The 20,209-nt window shown below is 45.4% G+C and overlaps 1 protein-coding gene across 2 annotated transcripts in view; it reads left to right on the forward strand.

The window, feature by feature from the left end:
- Positions 1 to 20,209, forward strand: part of ECPAS (Ecm29 proteasome adaptor and scaffold) — a 336,957-nt gene that overhangs the window by 239,511 nt on the left and 77,237 nt on the right. For both annotated transcript variants that reach the window (XM_033926317.1, XM_033926309.1), the window contains exons 32-36: positions 1,240 to 1,345; positions 2,982 to 3,029; positions 3,244 to 3,365; positions 10,018 to 10,168; positions 10,380 to 10,445. In XM_033926317.1, the coding sequence (XP_033782208.1) occupies positions 1,240 to 1,345; positions 2,982 to 3,029; positions 3,244 to 3,365; positions 10,018 to 10,168; positions 10,380 to 10,445 (493 nt within the window). The remainder of the gene's footprint in view (positions 1 to 1,239; positions 1,346 to 2,981; positions 3,030 to 3,243; positions 3,366 to 10,017; positions 10,169 to 10,379; positions 10,446 to 20,209) is intronic.

Raw genomic sequence — 20,209 nt, forward strand, 5'->3', positions numbered from 1 at the left:
AAAGGAAATTTTAATAATTTTCAGGAGATTTGGAGACCATTAATAGAGAATTGTAATGAATAAATTATCATTTTTCCTCAGCTAATATAATTGTACAGGGGTGGAGGTGGGAGGAAGTCTATTTATATATTGATGCGTTGGATTAATAGAGAATAATTTCTATATGTAATCATATGTGTAATAACAGGGTTGGGAAGGAGGGATTTATATCTATTTTTAATTGTGATATTAATAAGAATATATATTCAAGTGATATTGTATAAGTATTACTGTTATTTTCTGTTGCACTTGTTGTAAGATGAAAAAATGAATAAAGAATATTGAAGAAAAAAAACCCCCAAAAAACATTGTTCATTATTTTTGTTGCAGAACAGAAGTGTCTTGTCAGGGAAGCTCCCTAAACCCCTCCTTTTTATGTCTCCTATTGTAATGGTTATTGACTGCTTTGGTACAAATTGAAGAGATACAATACACCACTATGGAAATAGGTGGAGCTGAAGAAATAGTAGAGGATTCCTTCTGCATAGCTTAACGGTTAGGGCAGGGGTGTCCAATGTCGGTCCTCGAGGGCTGCAATCCAGTCGGGTTTTCAGGATTTCCCTAATGAATATGCATTGAAAGCAGTGCATGCAAATAGATCTCATGCATATTCATTGGGGAAATCCTGAAAACCCGACTGGACTTAGGCCCTCGAGGACCGACATTGGACACCCCTGGGTTAGGGGGAGTTAACCCATTTGTCAGGATTTGTATGCCCTGTTACCAGAAAGATGGTTTTCACTGTAAGAATCTAATCTTCCCTTTTATTTTGTTTTGCGTATTTTTTAGCATAGTGCCACATTTATTTATGTATGTATATATTTAATTTGTTTTCTATCCCATTCTTCCCAAATAATTCAGAATGGGTTACAAGTTAATATACGGTTAACAATTTACAATTTGCTGTAGTTACAGTACAAGTTTGTTAGATACAAGTTTTTATCCTAACTCAACACATACTTGGGGCCTATTTCTACACTTATTTGAACTTCAGAACTCTGCTTCTGGCAAATAAGTCCTTAACTGAGGAACTTGCACACCACTGCAGTTCCCTTAACTGCAGGCAGCAGTTTTCTGGAAACTACTGTGTACATCCTTTTAGATGCAAGTTCCATGAAAATTTTAAAACTCTGTAATGCGCTTTACTTCCTGTCTGAACCTATTTAGCTTACACATGTGACATCAGATTTTGTCTTGCAGTTGTTTAGCACTGAATGATTTGCTACGAGGAAGGCAGTTGGATGATGTCATTGACAAGCTTCCAGACATATGGGAAACACTTTTTAGAGTACAGGATGATATTAAGGTACAAGATTTTATCTTCTTTAGTTCGGGATGTTCATCATCCACCCAGCTAGTGTTGTCTGTGTATTGTGCCATTACAGTGTCTTAGTGCTAGGTTACTTGTATTGCCTGGGCTTTGGCAGGATATCATGATGAGCTTTGTGCAGTGGTATAAGCCCTATGTTAATTCTTCCCAACTATTAGCTATGACTGCTAATATAATTAGGGTGTAGTTTTCAAGTTGCCTGGATTGCTGCAAAGTCTATTTGTACCTTTTCTATGAACTAGTTTTTAAAATAAAAGTACACACTCTGTACTTCTGGCGATTTTCAAGGAAGAATAGGTATCTCCCCACCCCCCTCCATTGCATTTTCATTTTTTTTTTTCCTATGGAAAAATAGCACATGTAAATTTGAAAATGTACTCTATGCACATTAGGTCAAATTTTTTTTTTTTGAGGTGGTGCAGTGACCAGAATAATTTAAATACCAGCCACAGCATTTATTATAATCCTTATATTCAGCACAGGATAAATAGCGAGGCACAACAAAATAGGATTTGGATGATCCAATAAATTCCAATTTTGGTATGTTAAAAGGACTCTCAAGTCTTAGATCAACATGTGAAGAGGATTCTACATGGCTGTGTTTCAGCAAAATTGTCTATGTCAGGAGTCTTTCAGCTTCTTAATTCTCCAGGAACAAAAGTTCGACTTGGCAATTTCTTCTTTTCTGTATCTTTGCCACCAATAGTTATAGAAGCTGTTGTCTGATTTATGAATGCAGAGCAGCATCAGCTATTTTGTCACTTTCCATTATTAAAACACAAAACATATCCTTGTCATATGCTACGGGCAGGGCTGTGGTGAGACTTGTTCTAAGACTGTGCCATGCTGCCAGTAGGGAAGCAGTACTACGGGAGGGAGGGAGTATGATGACAAGAGATTCTTTGAGAAGGCAGCAGGGTGCTTACTGCCTCAGGAAGCACAGCCACATGACCTTGAACCATTAACCATCCAAATCCTGTTTTGTTGTGACTCCTGTGCTTTTGCATATCCATGAAGCTTACATCTCCTTATTTTGTTCCATCTTTATATTCAATGCCATTATCCATACAGGTATAGTGCAGTCACCATATCATTTGCTACTTATTAGGCCTAAAGTAAGAGCATAAATGATCCAGATAGTGGTTGAATAGCACTGATGTCTGGATAATTTTTCAGTGCACTTTCTTCATCCAAAACCCAGCCCCTTCAGTCAGATAGTATATTTCTATTTTATTTATTATTGGTATTTATCCATATACAGTAAGTTTGAAACATTTACAGACACAGAAATTATGCATTCACCAGTTACCAGTGCATTTATAATTTCTTTTGAATATTGGCTCAGTTATTTTTCTCCATCAATCTTAGCATGTCTAAGAGGTACCATCCCCTAATGCAGGTGAAAGTATGCATATTATAGACATCCATATACAGTTTTAGCTGGGTTAGGAGTGGCCATTTTTCAGACAGACCTTTTACCTAGTAATTTGGTATTTATGCAGGCTTTTGAAAATTGCTTTCAAAATTCTTGATCAGAAGACTCTTCAGCGTTCCCTTTCAAAGTTCAGCTGTAGAACGCATTTAAAAGTGGACTGTCTCTTTTTCCCTGTAGGAGTCTGTACGAAAGGCAGCAGAATTGGCATTGAAGACTTTGAGCAAGGTAAAAGTTTTGTGCTTTCTAGGAAATACTGTATGATTTTGGTGTGTTCTGTCTTGTTTGATTCATTCATCGGTCTGCATTCTGGTGCCGTTTACATGTATCTTATAAAACAGGAGTTGTACCTTTCAGCACCATATGTTTTATAATTAATTGCCATTATCTAGTTTGATCCAAAATTTTTGATTGTGGCTTAACCATGTATTTTTCCTCCTAGATTTGTATAAGGATGTGTGAATCCTCCAAAGGAGCAGCAGGCCAAAGAGCTATTGCAGTAATCCTCCCTTGCCTGCTGGACAAAGGAATAACGAGCACAGTAACAGAGGTTCGAACCCTCAGGTGTGTACCTGACATAGAATGCACCACCTTACATATGTATGCCTCTTAATAAAAAATAAAAACAAGCCCAAAGCAGTTCACATGAAAGCAGCATATAGAATACTAGTAAAACTTGCACTGGTTACCAGTTGTTCCCAGAATACAATATAAAGCAGTAATGATTTGTCATCAATTCTTGTATGGAATCATACCAGAATTGTTTGAAATAATTTGCTTATTTACTTAGCAAACAGATCATTATCCCAGGACAAGCAGGCAGCATATTCTTAACGCATGGGTGACGTCACCGACGGAGCCCCGGTACGGACACTTTTAACTAGAAAGTTCTAGTTGGCCGCACCGCGCATGCACAAGTGCCTTCCCGCCTGACGGAGGAGAGCGTGGTCCCCAGTTTCTTCGTTTCCGCGGAGCGAAGAAGACGCATGTGTTTTCAACGGCTGTTGAAATATCTGATTTTGCCTTCCCGCTCGCGAAATTGTCTTCCTTTTTCTTCTTTTTCCTTCGGGTTTCTTTTCCGTTCTAACTTGCAAAAAAAAAAAAAAAACACTTTGTTTTTTCTTTATTTTTCAGGCCGGCCCCGGCGGGGCCTGTTGCCACCATACAGGCCTCCGGTTTTGATTTTGCGGAGGCCGTGTTTCCCTTCATGCCCCCTCAGCCGGGCTTTAAGAAGTGCCAGCGGTGTGCACGCCCGATATCTCTCACTGACCTGCACAATTGGTGCCTACAGTGCCTGGGTCCAGAGCATCGGGCTGACACCTGCTACTCTTAAAAAACGTACATTAAAAAATAGACAGATCCAACAGAATATCCTTTTCGGTACCGGATCTGCCATGGAATCGGCCGCGCCGTCAACGGCACCGCAAAAGTCGGCACTGACTACTTTGACGCCGCCTGATCCTTCCTCGGGGTCGCTGGCACCAGGTAAGCCGGCTAAGAAGCCTTCCACTTCCCTTGAGCGCCCTCCTGCCACACTGGCGACGCCGGTCCTCCCGGCATCACGCCGACCCCGCAAACGCTCCGCCCCGATTTCGATGAGTGCCTCGTCATCGGCATCCTCATCGCCGGGGCATGGAGCGGCACCTATGGTACCGAAAAAGAAAAAAGTGATACCGGTGCCCCCTCTGGACGACCGCATTGCGGCCATACTCCAAAGCCAATTGCAGGAGCAACTACAACAACAACTCCAGCACTTGTTGCCCGCAATTTTGGCCCCACTCCTTCCAGTACCGGACCGGCCCGAGCCTCGCACCATACCACCGGTGTCGACACCATCGGTACCGTTGAACACCTCCATGCCAGTACTCGCGGCTGAAACACTTAATCCTCCAGTGCAAACACGCTCTGATGCCGACCCTCCCCGACATCGAGACCGACATCAGTTCCCCCGAGACCAGGACCGGCACCGGTCTTCCTCCCCCGGTACCGTCTTGATGCGCTCTGGCAAATCTCTCTCTAAGACTCGCCACACTGAGCCGTCCGCACCACCGTCCCGTCCTGCGCACACCGAAGTCAGGGACCCGGACTTATGGGAAGAATCCCCACCCGGTACCGATGATGAGGCTTCATCAACGGACGAGGACCCATCGATAGTCGATACCAGTTCCAAACCTGAACACTCCTCATTCACAAAATTTCTAAGGGAAATGTCGGCGGCTCTGTCTATCCCTTTGGAATCCGACTCTAAGAAGTTCCAGGCTTTCCTTGACGCCCTGGACTTCGAACAACCCCCCAAAGAATTTTTAAAGTTACCCGTCCACAACATCTTACGGGATACTTTTTACAAAAATTGGGAAAACCCTCTCACGGTACTGGGTGCCCCTCGAAAACTGGATAGTTTGTACAGGGTCATTCCTATCCCGGGGTTCGACAAACCTCAACTACCCCATGAATCCCTTCTAGTGGAGTCCACCTTAAAGAAAACCCAGGGCTCCAGTGTTTATGCCTCCACCCCTCCTGGCAGAGAGGGCAGAACGATGGATAAATTTGGCAAACGCCTTTATCAGAATTCCATGCTTGCCAACAGGGCTAATAATTACACCTTCCACTTCTCCTTCTATATGAAGCATTTGGTGCAACAACTCTCCTCCTTACAAAAGTATATCCCTGAGCGTAAGGTCCCGGTTTTCCAACAACAAATTTCCAATTTGCTCCAACTCCGGAAATTTATGGTGCGATCCATTTATGACTCTTTTGAGCTGACCTCTCGAGCATCTGCCATGGCTGTTGCCATGAGGCGCTTGGCCTGGCTGAGAGTTTCTGACCTCGACATTAATCACCAAGACCGCCTGGCTAACGCACCTTGTCTTGGTGATGAACTCTTCGGGGAGTCCCTGGACTCAACTATCCAGAAACTCTCGGCACACGAGACCAGGTGGAATACCCTGATCAAACCCAAAAAGAAGACTCCATCTGCTCGTCCCTACAAACAGCAGTCTTCCTACCAACGCAGGTTCTCGGCCAGACCTCTCAACCCGCCTCAACAACAACAACCTCGCCGGCCTCGCCAGCAGCACCACACTCAGGCACGTCCACAGTCTCTCCAACCTACCAAGCCTCTCCCGCAGTCAAAACCGTCTCAGCCCTTTTGACTCTTTTCTCCAGGGCATAGCCAGTCTCCCACCATCCTTGCCTCTGCCTCAGCTGATAGGAGGACGTCTTCAACTCTTCCTCAACCGTTGGGAGGTCATCACATCAGACCTGTGGGTCCTCAACATCATTCGCCACGGCTACTCTCTCAACTTCCAGACTCTTCCACCAGACAATCCTCCCATAGAGTCTGTTTCTCACTCCTCTCAATTCCCCCCTCCTCCTGAGGGAGGTCCAATCCCTCCTTCTTCTCAATGCCATCGAAGAGGTACCCCCAGACCAAAGGGGTCAGGGATTCTACTCCCGCTACTTCCTGGTTCCCAAGAAGACAGGAGACCTCGGTCCCATCCTTGATCTCCGGAACCTCAACAAGTGTCTGGTCAAGGAAAAGTTCAGGATGCTCTCCCTTGCCACGCTTTACCCTCTTCTCTCTCATCACGACAGGCTATGTTCCCTAGACCTCAAAGAGGCCTACACTCACATTCCAATCCATCTGACTTCCCGTCACTACCTCCGATTTCAGGTTCCGCACCGCCACTATCAGTACAAAGTGCTACCCTTTGGCCTGGCATCATCGCCCAGGGTGTTCACCAAGTGCCTTATTGTGGTGGCGGCCTTCCTAAGGTCTCACAACCTCCAGGTGTTCCCCTACTTGGATGATTGGTTGGTGAAAGCACCTACGTCTCCGCTTGTGCTACAAGCCACTCAACACACCATCTCTTTCCTCCATCTCCTGGGATTCAAGATCAACTACCCCAAGTCACACCTGCTTCCCACACAGCGACTTCAGTTCATTGGTGCGGTTCTCGACACCACTCAGATGAGGGCGTTTCTCCCCTCAGACCGCCAACGGACCCTGCTCCATCTCTGCCGTCAGGTGCTCCTTTGTCGCTCTATTCCCGCTCGGAAAATGATGGTCCTCCTGGGCCACATGGCCTCGACGGTCCATGTGCTTCCTCTGGCACGACTCCACCTCCGGACACCTCAATGGACTCTGGCCAACCAATGGTCACAGACCATGGATCCTCTTTCTCATCCCATCTCTGTGACATCGTCTCTTCAGCAATCTCTTCAATGGTGGTTGAACTCCTCAAATCTTTCCAGGGGTCTACTCTTTCATCTGCCCTCTCACTCCATGACCATCACCACGGATGCCTCCCCCTATGTGTGGGGAGCTCACCTGGGAGATCTGCGCACCCAGGGTCTCTGGACCCCTCAGGAGCGTCTACATCACATCAATTTCCTGAAACTCAGAGCCATGTTCTATGCTCTCAAGGCCTTCCAGCACCTTCTCTACCCTCAGGTTCTTCTCCTGTGCACAGACAACCAAGTCGCCATGTACTACATAAACAAGCAAGGCGGCACCGGATCTCCCCTCCTCTGTCAGGAGGCCATCTCCATCTGGACCTGGGCCACGGCCCGCAGTCTCTTCCTCAAAGCCGTCTATATCCAGGGCAAACAGAACTCCCTGGCCGACAATCTCAGCCGCATCCTTCAACCCCACGAGTGGACCTTGGATCCTCCCACACTCCACTCCATCTTTGCTCTCTGGGGCACTCCTCAGGTGGACCTCTTTGCAGCTCCTCACAACCATCAGCTGCCCCAGTTCTGCTCCAGACTCTACTCTCCTCATCGTCTGACCCCGGATGCATTCCTGCTCGACTGGACGGATCGGTTCCTCTATGCCTTTCCTCCACTGCCTCTGATGTTGCGGACGCTATTCAAACTCCGCAGGGACAGAGCCACCATGATTCTCATCGCTCCTCAGTAGCCTCGCCAACACTGGTTCTCCCTCCTGCTCCAGCTCAGCTCCAGGGAGCCCATTCCTCTTCCTGTATTTCCTACTCTACTTACGCAGCAGCATCAGTCTCTACTACATCCCAATCTGTCCTCGCTCCACGTGACAGCTTGGTTTCTCTCGGGCTGACCTCTCCAGAGAATCTGTCTCAGCCTGTCTGTCACATTTTGGACGCCTCCAGGAAACCGGCCACCCTCCAATGTTACCATCAGAAGTGGACCAGGTTCTCTTCTTGGTGTCTCTTGCATCACCACGATCCCACCTCGTTGGCGGCGGAAACTGTACTGGACTATTTGCTCTCTCTGTCCGACGCTGGCCTCAAGTCTACCTCAATCAGAGTCCACCTCAGTGCCATCACTGCGTTTCATGAGCCTATCCTCGGAAAACCTCTCACGGCTCATCCACTGGTTTCCCGGTTCATGAGAGGCCTCTTCAATGTCAAACCACCTCTGAAGCCTCCTCCAGTCGTCTGGGACCTGAATGTGGTTTTATCCGCCCTCATGAAACCTCCTTTTGAGCCTCTTGCCACTACTTCACTCATAGGTGCTTTTCCTCATAGCCATCACCTCTGCCAGGAGGGTTAGTGAACTGCATGCACTGGTTGCCGACCCACCTTTTACTGTTTTTCACCATGACAAGGTGGTTCTGCGTACCCACCCTAAATTCCTTCCCAAGGTGGTCTCGGACTTCCACCTCAACCAGTCCATTGTATTGCCTGTCTTTTTCCCTAAACCCCATGCTCATCCTGGGGAACAGGCGTTACACACGCTAGACTGTAAGCGGGCCCTTGCATACTACCTTGACCGTACCAGGGCTCACCGCTCTTCACCTCAGCTCTTTTTGTCCTTTGACCCTAACCGTCTGGGGCGCCCTGTCTCTAAACGGACGCTTTCTAACTGGCTTGCTGCCTGCATTGCGTTCTGTTATGCTCGGGCCGGTCTCTCACTGGAAGGTGCTGTCACGGCCCACAGGGTCAGAGCTATGGCTGCTTCTGTGGCTTTCCTCCGTTCCACGCCCATCGAGGAAATCTGCAAGGCTGCCACTTGGTCCTCAGTTCACACGTTCACTACTCACTATTGTCTGGATGCCTTCTCCAGACGGGATGGACACTTCGGCCAATCTGTGTTACTAAATTTATTTTCCTAATGGCCAACCATCCCTCCTCCCTCTCTGTTAGCTTGGAGGTCACCCATGCATTAAGAATATGCTGCCTGCTTGTCCTGGGATAAAGCACAGTTACTTACCGTAACAGGTGTTATCCAGAGACAGCAGGCAGATATTCTTACGACCCACCCACCTCCCCGGGTTGGCTTCTTAGCTGGCTTATCTTAACTGGGGACCACGCTCTCCTCCGTCGGGCGGGAAGGCACTCGTGCATGCGCGGTGCGGCCAACTAGAACTTTCTAGTTAAAAGTGTCCGTACCGGGGCTCCGTCGGTGACGTCACCCATGCGTTAAGAATATCTGCCTGCTGTCCCTGGATAACACCTGTTACGGTAAGTAACTGTGCTTTACGTTCTGAGAATTTAGCTTTACTGAAAACAAATGCTAACCCGAGGCTTGTGGAGACTGGTAAAATGACTTTCTGTTGTGCAGGAGTTAAAATATGGCACTCCTTTGTTGGCCACATACAAAACGGCCGTGAAAAGGGTTCGTTTAGAAAATTACTCAAGACACAATTTTTCTAATCAATAATTTCTTTCTCTGGCATAGTTGTTAAATTATTCATGATCTTTTTATATAAGTCTTGGTGTTGGTTTGCAGATATGATCTCAGAGGATTGTTTGTGTGTCTGTTTTATTTTTTAAAATAATTTTATGTATGTAAATTATGTAAACCGTTTAGTTCTAAATATGTGTGTGCGTGTATATATATATATATATATATATATATCTTTTTTTCTTTCTGTTTTTTTGGGGGGGCAAGATCACTTTTGACAACCATTGAAATGGTGTAATTCGTGTACCTAAATGCTGGACATATGCGCTTAACTAACAGTATTCTGAAAGTTATGCATGTGTAAGTCTCACCGAGACTCTACCTATGTGTATACTTACCTGTCAATGTGCACTATGTAGGAATAGGGTTTAGGCAGAGTTTTGGCATTTACATGTATACTGTATATACACACACGTACTATTCTAAACAGACATGTAATTGGCATGTAAATGTTAGCGTTCATTTTAAAAAATTGCCTCCTCAGACACAGGGATTGTTGAAGATTAAAGTGCCACCTTTTTCCAATATTCCAATTCTTTTTGTTCCCCAGCATTAACACACTTGTGAAAATCAGCAAAAATGCTAGCGCCATGCTGAAGCCACATGCTCCAAAGCTTATCCCGGCCTTGTTGGAGTCATTGAGTGCATTGGAACCCCAGGTGCTCAACTACCTGAGCCTGAGAGCCACTGAACAGGAGAAAGTAAGCACAGAACTTGGAGATGACATGCATTTTATCCATTTCTATTCTCCAGGTTATTGTCCAACCAACAAATGCCACTGCCAGTAAGCAATTTTAGCATGTACCATAAAATATATGTTTAGCGAGTGATGGTAACTGGCACAGAAAAATGATACTTGGAAGACAGACTCCCTTTAGAAGCCTGATGTTTGTATGTTCTGTCCCTTTATAGGCTGCTATGGACAGTGCAAGACTTAGTGCTGCTAAATCTTCTCCCATGATGGAAACCATCAATATGGTAAGTATGGGGCACTGAATGACTGGGAACACTGAGTTCCAATCCAGCACAAGGGTTGGTAGTAACAGCAGCAATAAGCATTGGGAAGCTTTTCAGTGGCTCCATCTGAAATGAGTTGAGGGGTCTCAATCCTAGTAAACAGGTGTCCATTTCATGTAAAAATAAATACCATGACCATTTCCACTGGTCTTATTATCACCATGATAAATTCATCATACTTATCTGAAACCATTTGTGCTGATCTTTTTATTGCTGCGGTTTATGCATATTGTTTTGGTTCAGGACACCATGTAAAAACCAAAGTAGAATAAACCTATACAAATTCTAAGGAGCCTTTTACATCCTGCTTCCATGTTTGGCCATAAAAGAGGCATTTCTATAAGAAACTGCCTAGTTTGAGGTAGCAGGAACACTTGTAAATTGTGGTATTCCTGTCATCTATTCGTGTAAGTGGCCATATAGCATATAAATCTTCTCTTGTTGGATATTGCCTAGTGAGATATGTTTTGATGGCACATATTTTGCCAGTGGGCATATCCCTAAGCATATAAGTTATAGAATGTTAGAATTTTAGATGCATTCTGATTAACATCTAGGCGTGAGCACTTACACCAGCTATAGGTTGGAATGAGTGATTGCACCTTAAATGTAAGTGTGTTTTCTGCTTAGTTTTCATTATACACTTTTCTTTATAGAATAAATTTGAAATAGATGCCTGCATATTCTCTTATCCTAGGTTTTATATTATAGAATTACTCTCAGAAATGACTTGATCAGCAAGGGTGGTCGGTTTTAATGATGCAGATGATGGAACCATATAAATATGAGCCTGTCCCTGTATATTTTCTTGGTGTGTATGTCCCATAATCATTACAGAATTAAAATTTGCTGCAAATTTGGAGGAGTGCCAGGACCTGGGGGGGGGGGGGCACAGTGATATTTGACTTGGACCTTACTCAAAAGGGCCTCTGCCTGTATCTGTGGCTTTGAGTAAACTTGCTTTCTGTATATTAAAGAACTCTGGGACCTTCTAATTTGCACTGGCCCAGGTCTCTAATTCTCTGAAAAGCTCCAACAAGGGCTAGGTTGATTTTTTTTTTCCTGAAGTTGCATGTCAGCTAGCATGCAATCATGATTTTATTTTATTAAGATGGCTGGTGAGGTCCATATATCCCTCAACTCTCTGCCTCTTGATCATTGTTATTAGTTGAGAACTTTTAAGACCATATCTAATTAGAGGTGGAGACCAGAGGGAGATTGAGACCCTACATGCTGTTTTAGTTTACTTCTAGATAATAACCACAGGATTGGCTCTGTGACTAAAGACACAGTACTGTAGTAAGAGAGGTTCATTTTCATATCTCTTGGCTGATGTGATGCTATTAAGATAACACAAACAAGTCCAGAAAGGAAGACTTCCACCATCGTGGGTTTTAGAATCACTTGGGCCTATTATCTGGGCTTAGGGAGAGAGGGAAAATATAGAGAAAGAAGCGGGTATGTTCACTCCCTGCTGCCGCTGCCGTCAAGCAACCCCCTCCCCACTGGCAGTGGGAAGGGGTTGGCATTCCTCCTGCTTCCAGGGGGTTACTTGGCAGTGGGAAGAAGTGGGCATACCTCCCACTGCTGGAGGGGGGGGGGTTGCTTGACAGTGCTGGCAGGAGAGAGTGGGCATACCTCCCGCTGCCGGGGTGGGGGGGTTGTTTTACCATGGCAGCGAAAGGGAGTGAGCATCCCTCCCGCTCCCAGGTAAGGGTTGCTTTACGGCAGCCATGAGAGACAGTGGGCATTGATCCTGCTGCAGGGAGGGGTTGTTCTATGGCAGGCAGAGTATTGGTGGAACCAGCACTTAACCGGTTAGTGGTGATATTCAGTCCACTAACTAGTTAAGTGATTGGATAAAGTTGGGGCAATCTTCCAAGCTAACTGCACACTGATCTGAATATCAACCTGTAGGGTAGATAAATCTTACCGTGGCATACAGGATGTCCAGGAGTACTCTCACATTTATTTCCAGCCCCAGGCCCAATATCCCTCTCTGATAATGCTGTCAACAGACTGACATCCATTATCTGGAAAAATATGACAATTTATTTATCTTGGCTAGTAAGTACTAATACAGTACAGGTTACTAATAATAGTTCAGTTATAACTTCTATAAGAACATAAGAATTACTGCTGCTGGGTCAGACCAGTGGTCTATCGTGCCCAGCAGTCCGCTCACGCCTTTTTTTGTGGATGACATGGAATTGTCAACCAAATGGACACCCCAGAGGGAGTAGTTAACATAAAAAGTGATTTACAAAAATTGGAAGCATGGTCAATTGCTTGGCAGTTAAACTTTAATGTAAATATATGTAGAGTGTTACGTTTAATTTAATCTAATGTGTTGCGCACATCTAAACAGGCTCTATGCAACTTGAGGAAAGGGAGGGGAAAGGTAAAGGGTTGGGGGAAGGAGCAGAAAGGGGACAGGAAACATAAAAACAGGCACATTAAGTAAAGGTCAGGTGCTTATGAAGATCTTAGAAGAATTAATTGATGAAGAGTGAAGTTTTCAGTTTTTTTTCGGAATAGGATATGGTTGGTTTCCGTTCTTATAGTCTTTGCGAGATCATTCCAGATTTTGACTCTGAGGAAGGTGAACATGGACTGGAAGATTCTTTTGTACTTGAGATTTTTTGTCGAGGGGTGGTTTAATTGGATCCTGTTGAGAATTCTGCATGAGGTGGACCATTCATCAGTTAAGAGGTTTTTTTTTTTTGGGGGGGGGGTTAATAATCTTTAGTCATTTTTAAAAACACTTTCAACAAGTGAAAATAGAGATAATTAAACATTGTACACTTTAGACATCACTTAATATATTACAGGATAAATACAGATCAATACCATCCCCAAACCCACCTTATTCTCTATCATTAAGATATCCAGGGGTGCCTACACTTTTTGGGCTTGCGAGCTACTTTTAAAATGATCTACCAACAATAAAATTTAAAAAAAAAACAACAAAGCACACTGTACGCTTAGAAAATGTTAATTATCATTCCTATTCCGGAGTTTTTTCAAAGAGGTGAAGGCAGATGATTCTATGCACTGTCACCTCAGTAACAACCATACAAAAATAGACAAATATACCCCCTTCCCTTTTTACTAAACCACAATAGCAGTTTTTAGTGCAGGGAGCTGCGCTGAATGCCCAGCGCTGCTCTCGATGCTCATTGGCTCCCTGCGCTAAAATCCGCTATTGTGGTTTATTAAAAGGGGGGCCATAGTGCAAAATATAGACAGCAGATATAAATTCAGACACATTTTGATCACTAAATTTAAAATAAAATCATTTTTCCTACCTTGTAGTGTGGTGATTTCATGAGTCTCTGGTTGCACTTTCTTCTTCTGACTGTGCATCCAATATTTCTTCCTTTCTTTCAGCCTGTATGCTTCCTCTCCTCCAGACCTCATTCCCTCCCTAAACTTTTTCTTGCTCTCTCCCTGCCCTTTCTTTCTCTTTCTCTTCATGCCTCCTTTCCTTCCTACTCAACCCCATGGCCTGGCATCTCTCTCCTTCCCTTCTATCTCTTCCTCCCCTGCCATGCTCTGGCATCTCCTCTCCTTCCTTTCTCTCTGGTCTGGCATCTGTCTTCTTAATTTTCCGTCCCTCCCCCCCATGCCCTGGCATCTTTTTCCTCTCCTTCTCTTCTATCTCTCCCTCCCCCCTCCATTATCTGCCATTTTCTCTCCTTCCTTGCCCCTGGTCTGGCATCTGTCTCCTTCCTTTCTCTCTCCTTCCATGGTCTGGTTTCTCTTTTCCTTCCCTTCTCTTGGAAGCCCGTGGCATTTACTGTGTGTCTGCTGCCGCCTCCATGTTTGGTAGAGAGGCTGGAGGTAAAGGGCGGCATCACCCCACTGTTATAATGTCCGGTTTGGGCCTCTCAGACTTGCCGGCTAGTGGCCAAGCAATATAGATGCATTATAATATTTTTTGTTTTTATTTTTAATCCCTACTTGCCCTGCCTTCTGGAGAAGCCCCAGTGAAGGAACGGAGCAGCCACTTGCCTTCTCTGGCTCTGGGGATGCTGGAGCGGATGGTGACAGAAAAATATGTGGGGAGAACGGCACTCATCCATTTATGTTCGGCGGTGCTCTCCTCGGGGGTGGACACGAACGGAAACGTTCCACGGGGGAGGGAAGGCAACGCTCAGAGCATGGCTGCCGCGTCCTGCCCCTTTGGCAGTCCAAATACTTGCTGCTGTGGCCGTGCGGGACGCGTCTGCGGCTGCAGCCAGTTACCAGAGTGTCACGTCCCAAGGCCGGAGTTTGCACGCGTTGTTAGAAGAACTGAACCCAGGCAGGGGGGGCGGGCTCTAACACTGCGCGCGCCGGCTTCCCTTCTGAAACAGGAATGACATAACTTCCTGTTTCGAAGAAGGGAAGCCAGCGCACGCAGTGTTAAAGCCCCGCAGCCTGAGTTCAATTTGCTTGTGGGCAAGAGGGCAGTGAGTGAGTGGAAGGGAGGGAAGCTTTCTTTTCACCAGGCAATCGGGGAGAGGAAGGCTGATCGGCTGGTAGATTTTGAAGGCAACGCGAGTCTATCAAGGAGCCTGGGATGGGCGATCGACTCACATTGCCTTCCTTAACTACCGGTCGATCGCGATCGACGTATTGGGCACCCCTGAAGATATCTATAAAATTTTATCTTAGTTTCTGAAATGAACTATACATTTTTTAAAACATAAATTACACATATATAACCATTCAGATTTATTTATCAGTCCTCAAAAATACCATCCTTCCCCCCCCCAATTACCATCCTTAAAAATAATCAATGAAAAAAACTTATATTCCTCCCCCCCCGGATGTGCATTTTATCTAACAACAAAAAACATCTAGGACGGTCCCGGACGCTGGGCAGCACGCCGGAGATTTTCTGAAAACTTTTCTTCGGAAAGAGTTACTTACTCAGAATGCCGAAGAGGAGAGGCCGCAGCGCCGCTGGAGCCTCGCGGCGTTCGGCGGTCCCCTTGTTCGGCAACATAGAAGAACTCCTGCGTCGGATGCAGGATGTCCCGGCAGCGTCGGTGCCTCCGCTGGAGACGCCTCAGAGGGGCGGGAATGAGGCGATCTCCTTGGGGCTGGAGACTACGCTGAGCCCCGACGCTAGGGCACCTCCCCCACCTCCTCAGGTTTCCAGCTCCCCACGAGAGGAGGAGCTGCCAGTAGAAGGCAGGCATCTACCCTCGGAGGCCAGGGAGAGCAGTGAGGGGAGCGTGGAGATGGACTCCCTGAGTTTTCAGGTGAGTCCAAAGAATATTGAGGAATTGGAAACATCAGGGACTACTTCAGGCCAGCAGAAGGATTACCAGGAACAGCTGAAAACTGGTGAGACTATTCTTCTTCATATGTTATTGAAAAACCCAGAGAAGTAACACTGGATTCAATTTGGGATTTGGTGGCTGACCTAGCCAAGTCTGTCAAGCCCCAGCTTTTGCAGCTGGAAAATAAAATTACTCTTCAATAAACTGAGATAAAAAATATAAAAGTTGAAATTGGTGAATCTAAGAATTCTATTGAGAATATACAACAGGAATTAAAAGCATCAAAACAGCTTAATGAAGCAATAATAAAAGATAATACAAATATGCGTAGAAAATTGGAAACTTTGGAGAATTTTTCGCGTAATAATAATCTCCGACTGATTAACTTTCCTAAGATACCCTCGGTGACGCCTAGGGATATGTTGAAACGTTATATGTTGGAGATTTTGGGTATTCCAGAGGATACATTACCACCACTTACTCAAGTATATTACCTACCAATGAAACCTATTAAATCACCATCTAAACAACAGGAGAATAATCAACCAATTAATGTTTCAGCAATTTTGGAACTTTCGGATAGAGAGCTTGCATCTCCGGCAACATTGCTTCTTACTGTGGCTCTTGCCCCAGATAAAAACTGGTTGCTTAGATTGTTCTTTAGAAATAAAATGAAAGAATTTCTTGGACAAAAAATATTAATGTTTCCAGACTTGACACGGGAAACCCAGAGAAGAAGGCGAGAGTTTCTTTTGTTGAAACCAGGAGTTATATCTCTTGGTGGGACTTTTTTTCTTCGACACCCTTGTAAATGTGTAATACAATACCATATGAAGAAATATGTATTCTTTGAACCATTCCAGTTGACAGCCTTTTTGGTAGGAACTCGGCTGGATGAAGGAAAATCAAAGTGAAGTGCATTTGAATAATGATATCCTTCCTCAGCCAAGGGATCTTGTTTTCCTAATATTTGAATTGATAGTCGTTAGTATTTGTTACTAAGTCCGCCTTATCCTTCTTGGATCTAATTTTGAGGACTTGAGCTGAATTTAAGCTAAAAATTTTATTTTATTTTACTTGATTACCATGTATTTTACTTTTGAGTATTATTTTCCTGCTTTTCTTCAACTTTCTGTACAAGTGGATACTTGATTTATAACATGTAAAAATTTGATAAATAAATAATTAAAAAAAAAAACATCTAATATAATAAAACGGTAAGCCGTGCATGCACACTTCCTAAGCGTGCGTCCGTTTTCCGTGAGCTATAGCTAGGAAGTGCACATGCAGCGGCTCACCCCCTGCCCTCTCCGTCGCCTACCGGCTCCAGCAGCGTGACAGTTTTCAAAGAGGCGCGGGATTGTTTCAACGCGGAACCACCAGCCGTTAAAGCTCCTGGCGCTGACTCCCGACGGTGGAGGAGAGGCAAAGTAGAAGAAGATTTCCGCTGCCCGGCACCAGAGTCCTTTGCCGCCCCCCCTTCCCTTACCGCGGCCCCGACTGGCGATTTAAGCAGCGTGTCCAGCAGTCTTCACACGCTGCTTCGGGCCCTTCTACTGCCCTGATTTGCTCCGGACGTGCCAGAGTAAATCAGGCCAGTAGAAGGACCCGAAGCAGCGTGTGAAGACTGCTGGACACGCTGCTTGAATCGCCATGTGTAGTCGGACCCGCGGGAAGGGAAGGGAAGGGGGGGCGGCAAGGACTCAGGCCCGCGTTTGTAGTCGCGACTGTGGGAAGGGAAAGGGGGTAGAGGAAACAATAATGCTGCTGCAAGGGAACTGGTGTGGGGGTAGGGAAATGGAAGGGGGAGGGAATGCTGCTTTGGACAGACAAACAGAGGGAGGAAGGGAGACAGAAAGACACAGGGGCAGGTGCACAGGGAACTGGTGTGGGGGGAGGGAAATGGAGGGGGAGGGAATGCTGCTTTGGACAGACAGACAGAGGGAGGAAGGGAGACAGAAAGACAAACAGACAAAGGGGGCCAGGGACAGAGACAGACAGAAAGACAGTGGGAGTCGCGTCAGGAGGGGTGCGGGATGCCGCAGAGGGAACTTTTCCAATGGGTGCAACTGGGCGGCTGTCGGGTACCTCTGATCAGGGGTAGAGCAAGGTAACTGTATCATAGGGATAAGAAGGAGGAGGGGGGAGAAAAAGGAAGGGACGCCTACTGCTGGACAGGGGGAGAAGTAAAGAGGTGCTGATGGATAGGGGGTGGGTGAAGAAAAAGGAACGGAGGCCTAATGTTGGACAGGGGGAGAAGGAAGGTGCTGCTGGACAGGGGGGAGGTAAAACAAAGGGAGAAGGGCTGCTGCTGCATAAGGAGCACTGTGAAGGGGGGGGGGTGGACACAGGGGAGGTAAAAGGAAGGGAGAATGGACAGGGGAAGCAGGCAAGGGGTGGTGATGGACAGCCAAGGAAAAAGAAAGACAGAAAGAAAGAAAGCGGCTAAGGAGAGAGAGAGAGAAAAAGAAATAAAGAGAGACACACACACATATATTCTAGCACCCGTTAATGTAACGGGCTATAAGACTAGTAACTATAATAATTCTATAAAAGACGTCAATGGACCCCAAATTAATTTAAAGTTTGTAATATTCCCTATCAAATCAGCTCTCATTTTCTCATATTTATAGATTAGACATAGACTTGCCCACCAGAATGTAAAGTTGAGATGATCCCAGTTTTTCCAGTTCCTTGTAATCATTTGTATAGCTGTACTTGTCATAATTTAAAAAAAGATGTCTTTTATATTTGTCTAGGGGATCTTTGATATGCAAAATTGTACCACAAATTACTACTTCATAAATTAAAGGAATCTCAGATTCTAAAATATTATTAATATGTCCCCAAATTGATTTCCAAAATATCAGTATCTTAGGGCAATAAAACAGCAAATGATCTAATGTTCCTATGTCTAGGTGACAGTGCCAGCTTCTATTAGATCTAGAATTATCTAACTTATTCAGTCTAACTGGGGTCCAAAAAGAACGATGTAACAAAAAGAACCAAGTTTGTTTCATAGATGCTGATGCTGTACACCCCATCCTCCAAGACCAAATACATGGCCATCGAGATGCAGAAATATATTGCTTAATCTCAATGCTCCAAATATCTCTAAGAGTGTTTTGGTTTTTTTTATTCATAAGTTCAGATATTAATTTATACTTCTTAGCGGCTTGATGTCTTAGCATGTCTGCCTGAAAGCAGAGGAATTGCAGGCTGTAAAATTTTTTTAAATTATGTCACTCAGGGAACCCTTTCTGAATAGCCTGCTTCAGTTGCAACCATTTAAAAAATTGGAATTTTGAAATACCAAAAGATTGTTGCAACCTTGAAAATTCAAGCAATTTCCCATTTGAAATAACATCCTCTAATGTTCTTATGCCTACTTGCATCCAATCCTTCCAGGCAATTTTAGTCCCGCCTATTTGTATCTTGGAAGAATACAAATCTTTATAAAAATTAAGAAATTGACTTAAAATATTACTAATCTGAGTATGTGTATTTCCTTTTTCATCTTTTATTGCTATTATTTTTGTTCTTCTCTTTTTTGCTATAAGATAATTTGCAAGTAATCTTATCCCAGGACAAGCAGGCAGCATATTCTTTACGCATGGGTGACGTCACCGACGGAGCCCACGGTACGGACCTTTTTACTAGAAAGTTCTAGTTGGCCGCACCGCGCGTGCGCGAGTGCCTTCCCGCCCGACGGAGGAGTGCGTGGTCCCCAGTTTCTTCATTTCCGCGGAGCGAAGAAGACGTGTGTTTTTTCAACAGAGTTGAAATCCTCCTTTTGCCTTCCCGCTCGCGTTATTTTTTTCGGTTTTTCACCTTCGGGTACTTTTTTCTTCCCAATTCCAAAAAAAAAAAAAAACAAAAACCTTTCTTTTGTTTTATTTTTTCGTTCCTACCCCGGCGGGGCCTATTGCCACGATCCAGGCCTCGGGGTTTGATTTTGCGGAGGCCGTGTTTCCATTCATGCCCCCGCAACCAGGCTTTAAGAAGTGCCAGCGGTGTGCACGCCCGATCTCCCTCACTGACCCACACAATTGGTGCTTGCAGTGTCTGGGACCAGAGCATCGGGCGGACTCCTGCACCCGCTGTGCCACTCTTAAAAAGCGCACGTTGAAGAATCGTCAAATCCAACAGAATTTACTTTTCGGCACCGGCCCGTCTATGGATTCGACATCTTCATCTGCGGCACCGTCGAAATCGACACCGACCACTTCGACGCCGCCTGAGACGACGTCGGCGCCTCCGGCGCCAGGTAAGCCGGCTAAGAAGCCTTCCACCCTTGAGCGCCCTCCCACCTCGGGGACGGCACCAGTCCTCTCGGCTCCACGCCGGGCCAAGAAACGCTCCACTCCGATATCGGTGAGTGCCTCGTCATCGGCTCCCTCATCGCCGGAGTGTAGAGCGGCACCCAAGGAACCAAAAAAGAAAAAAGTGGTT

This window comes from Geotrypetes seraphini, chromosome 1, assembly GCF_902459505.1.
Source record: "Geotrypetes seraphini chromosome 1, aGeoSer1.1, whole genome shotgun sequence".
NCBI lineage: Eukaryota > Metazoa > Chordata > Amphibia > Gymnophiona > Dermophiidae > Geotrypetes > Geotrypetes seraphini.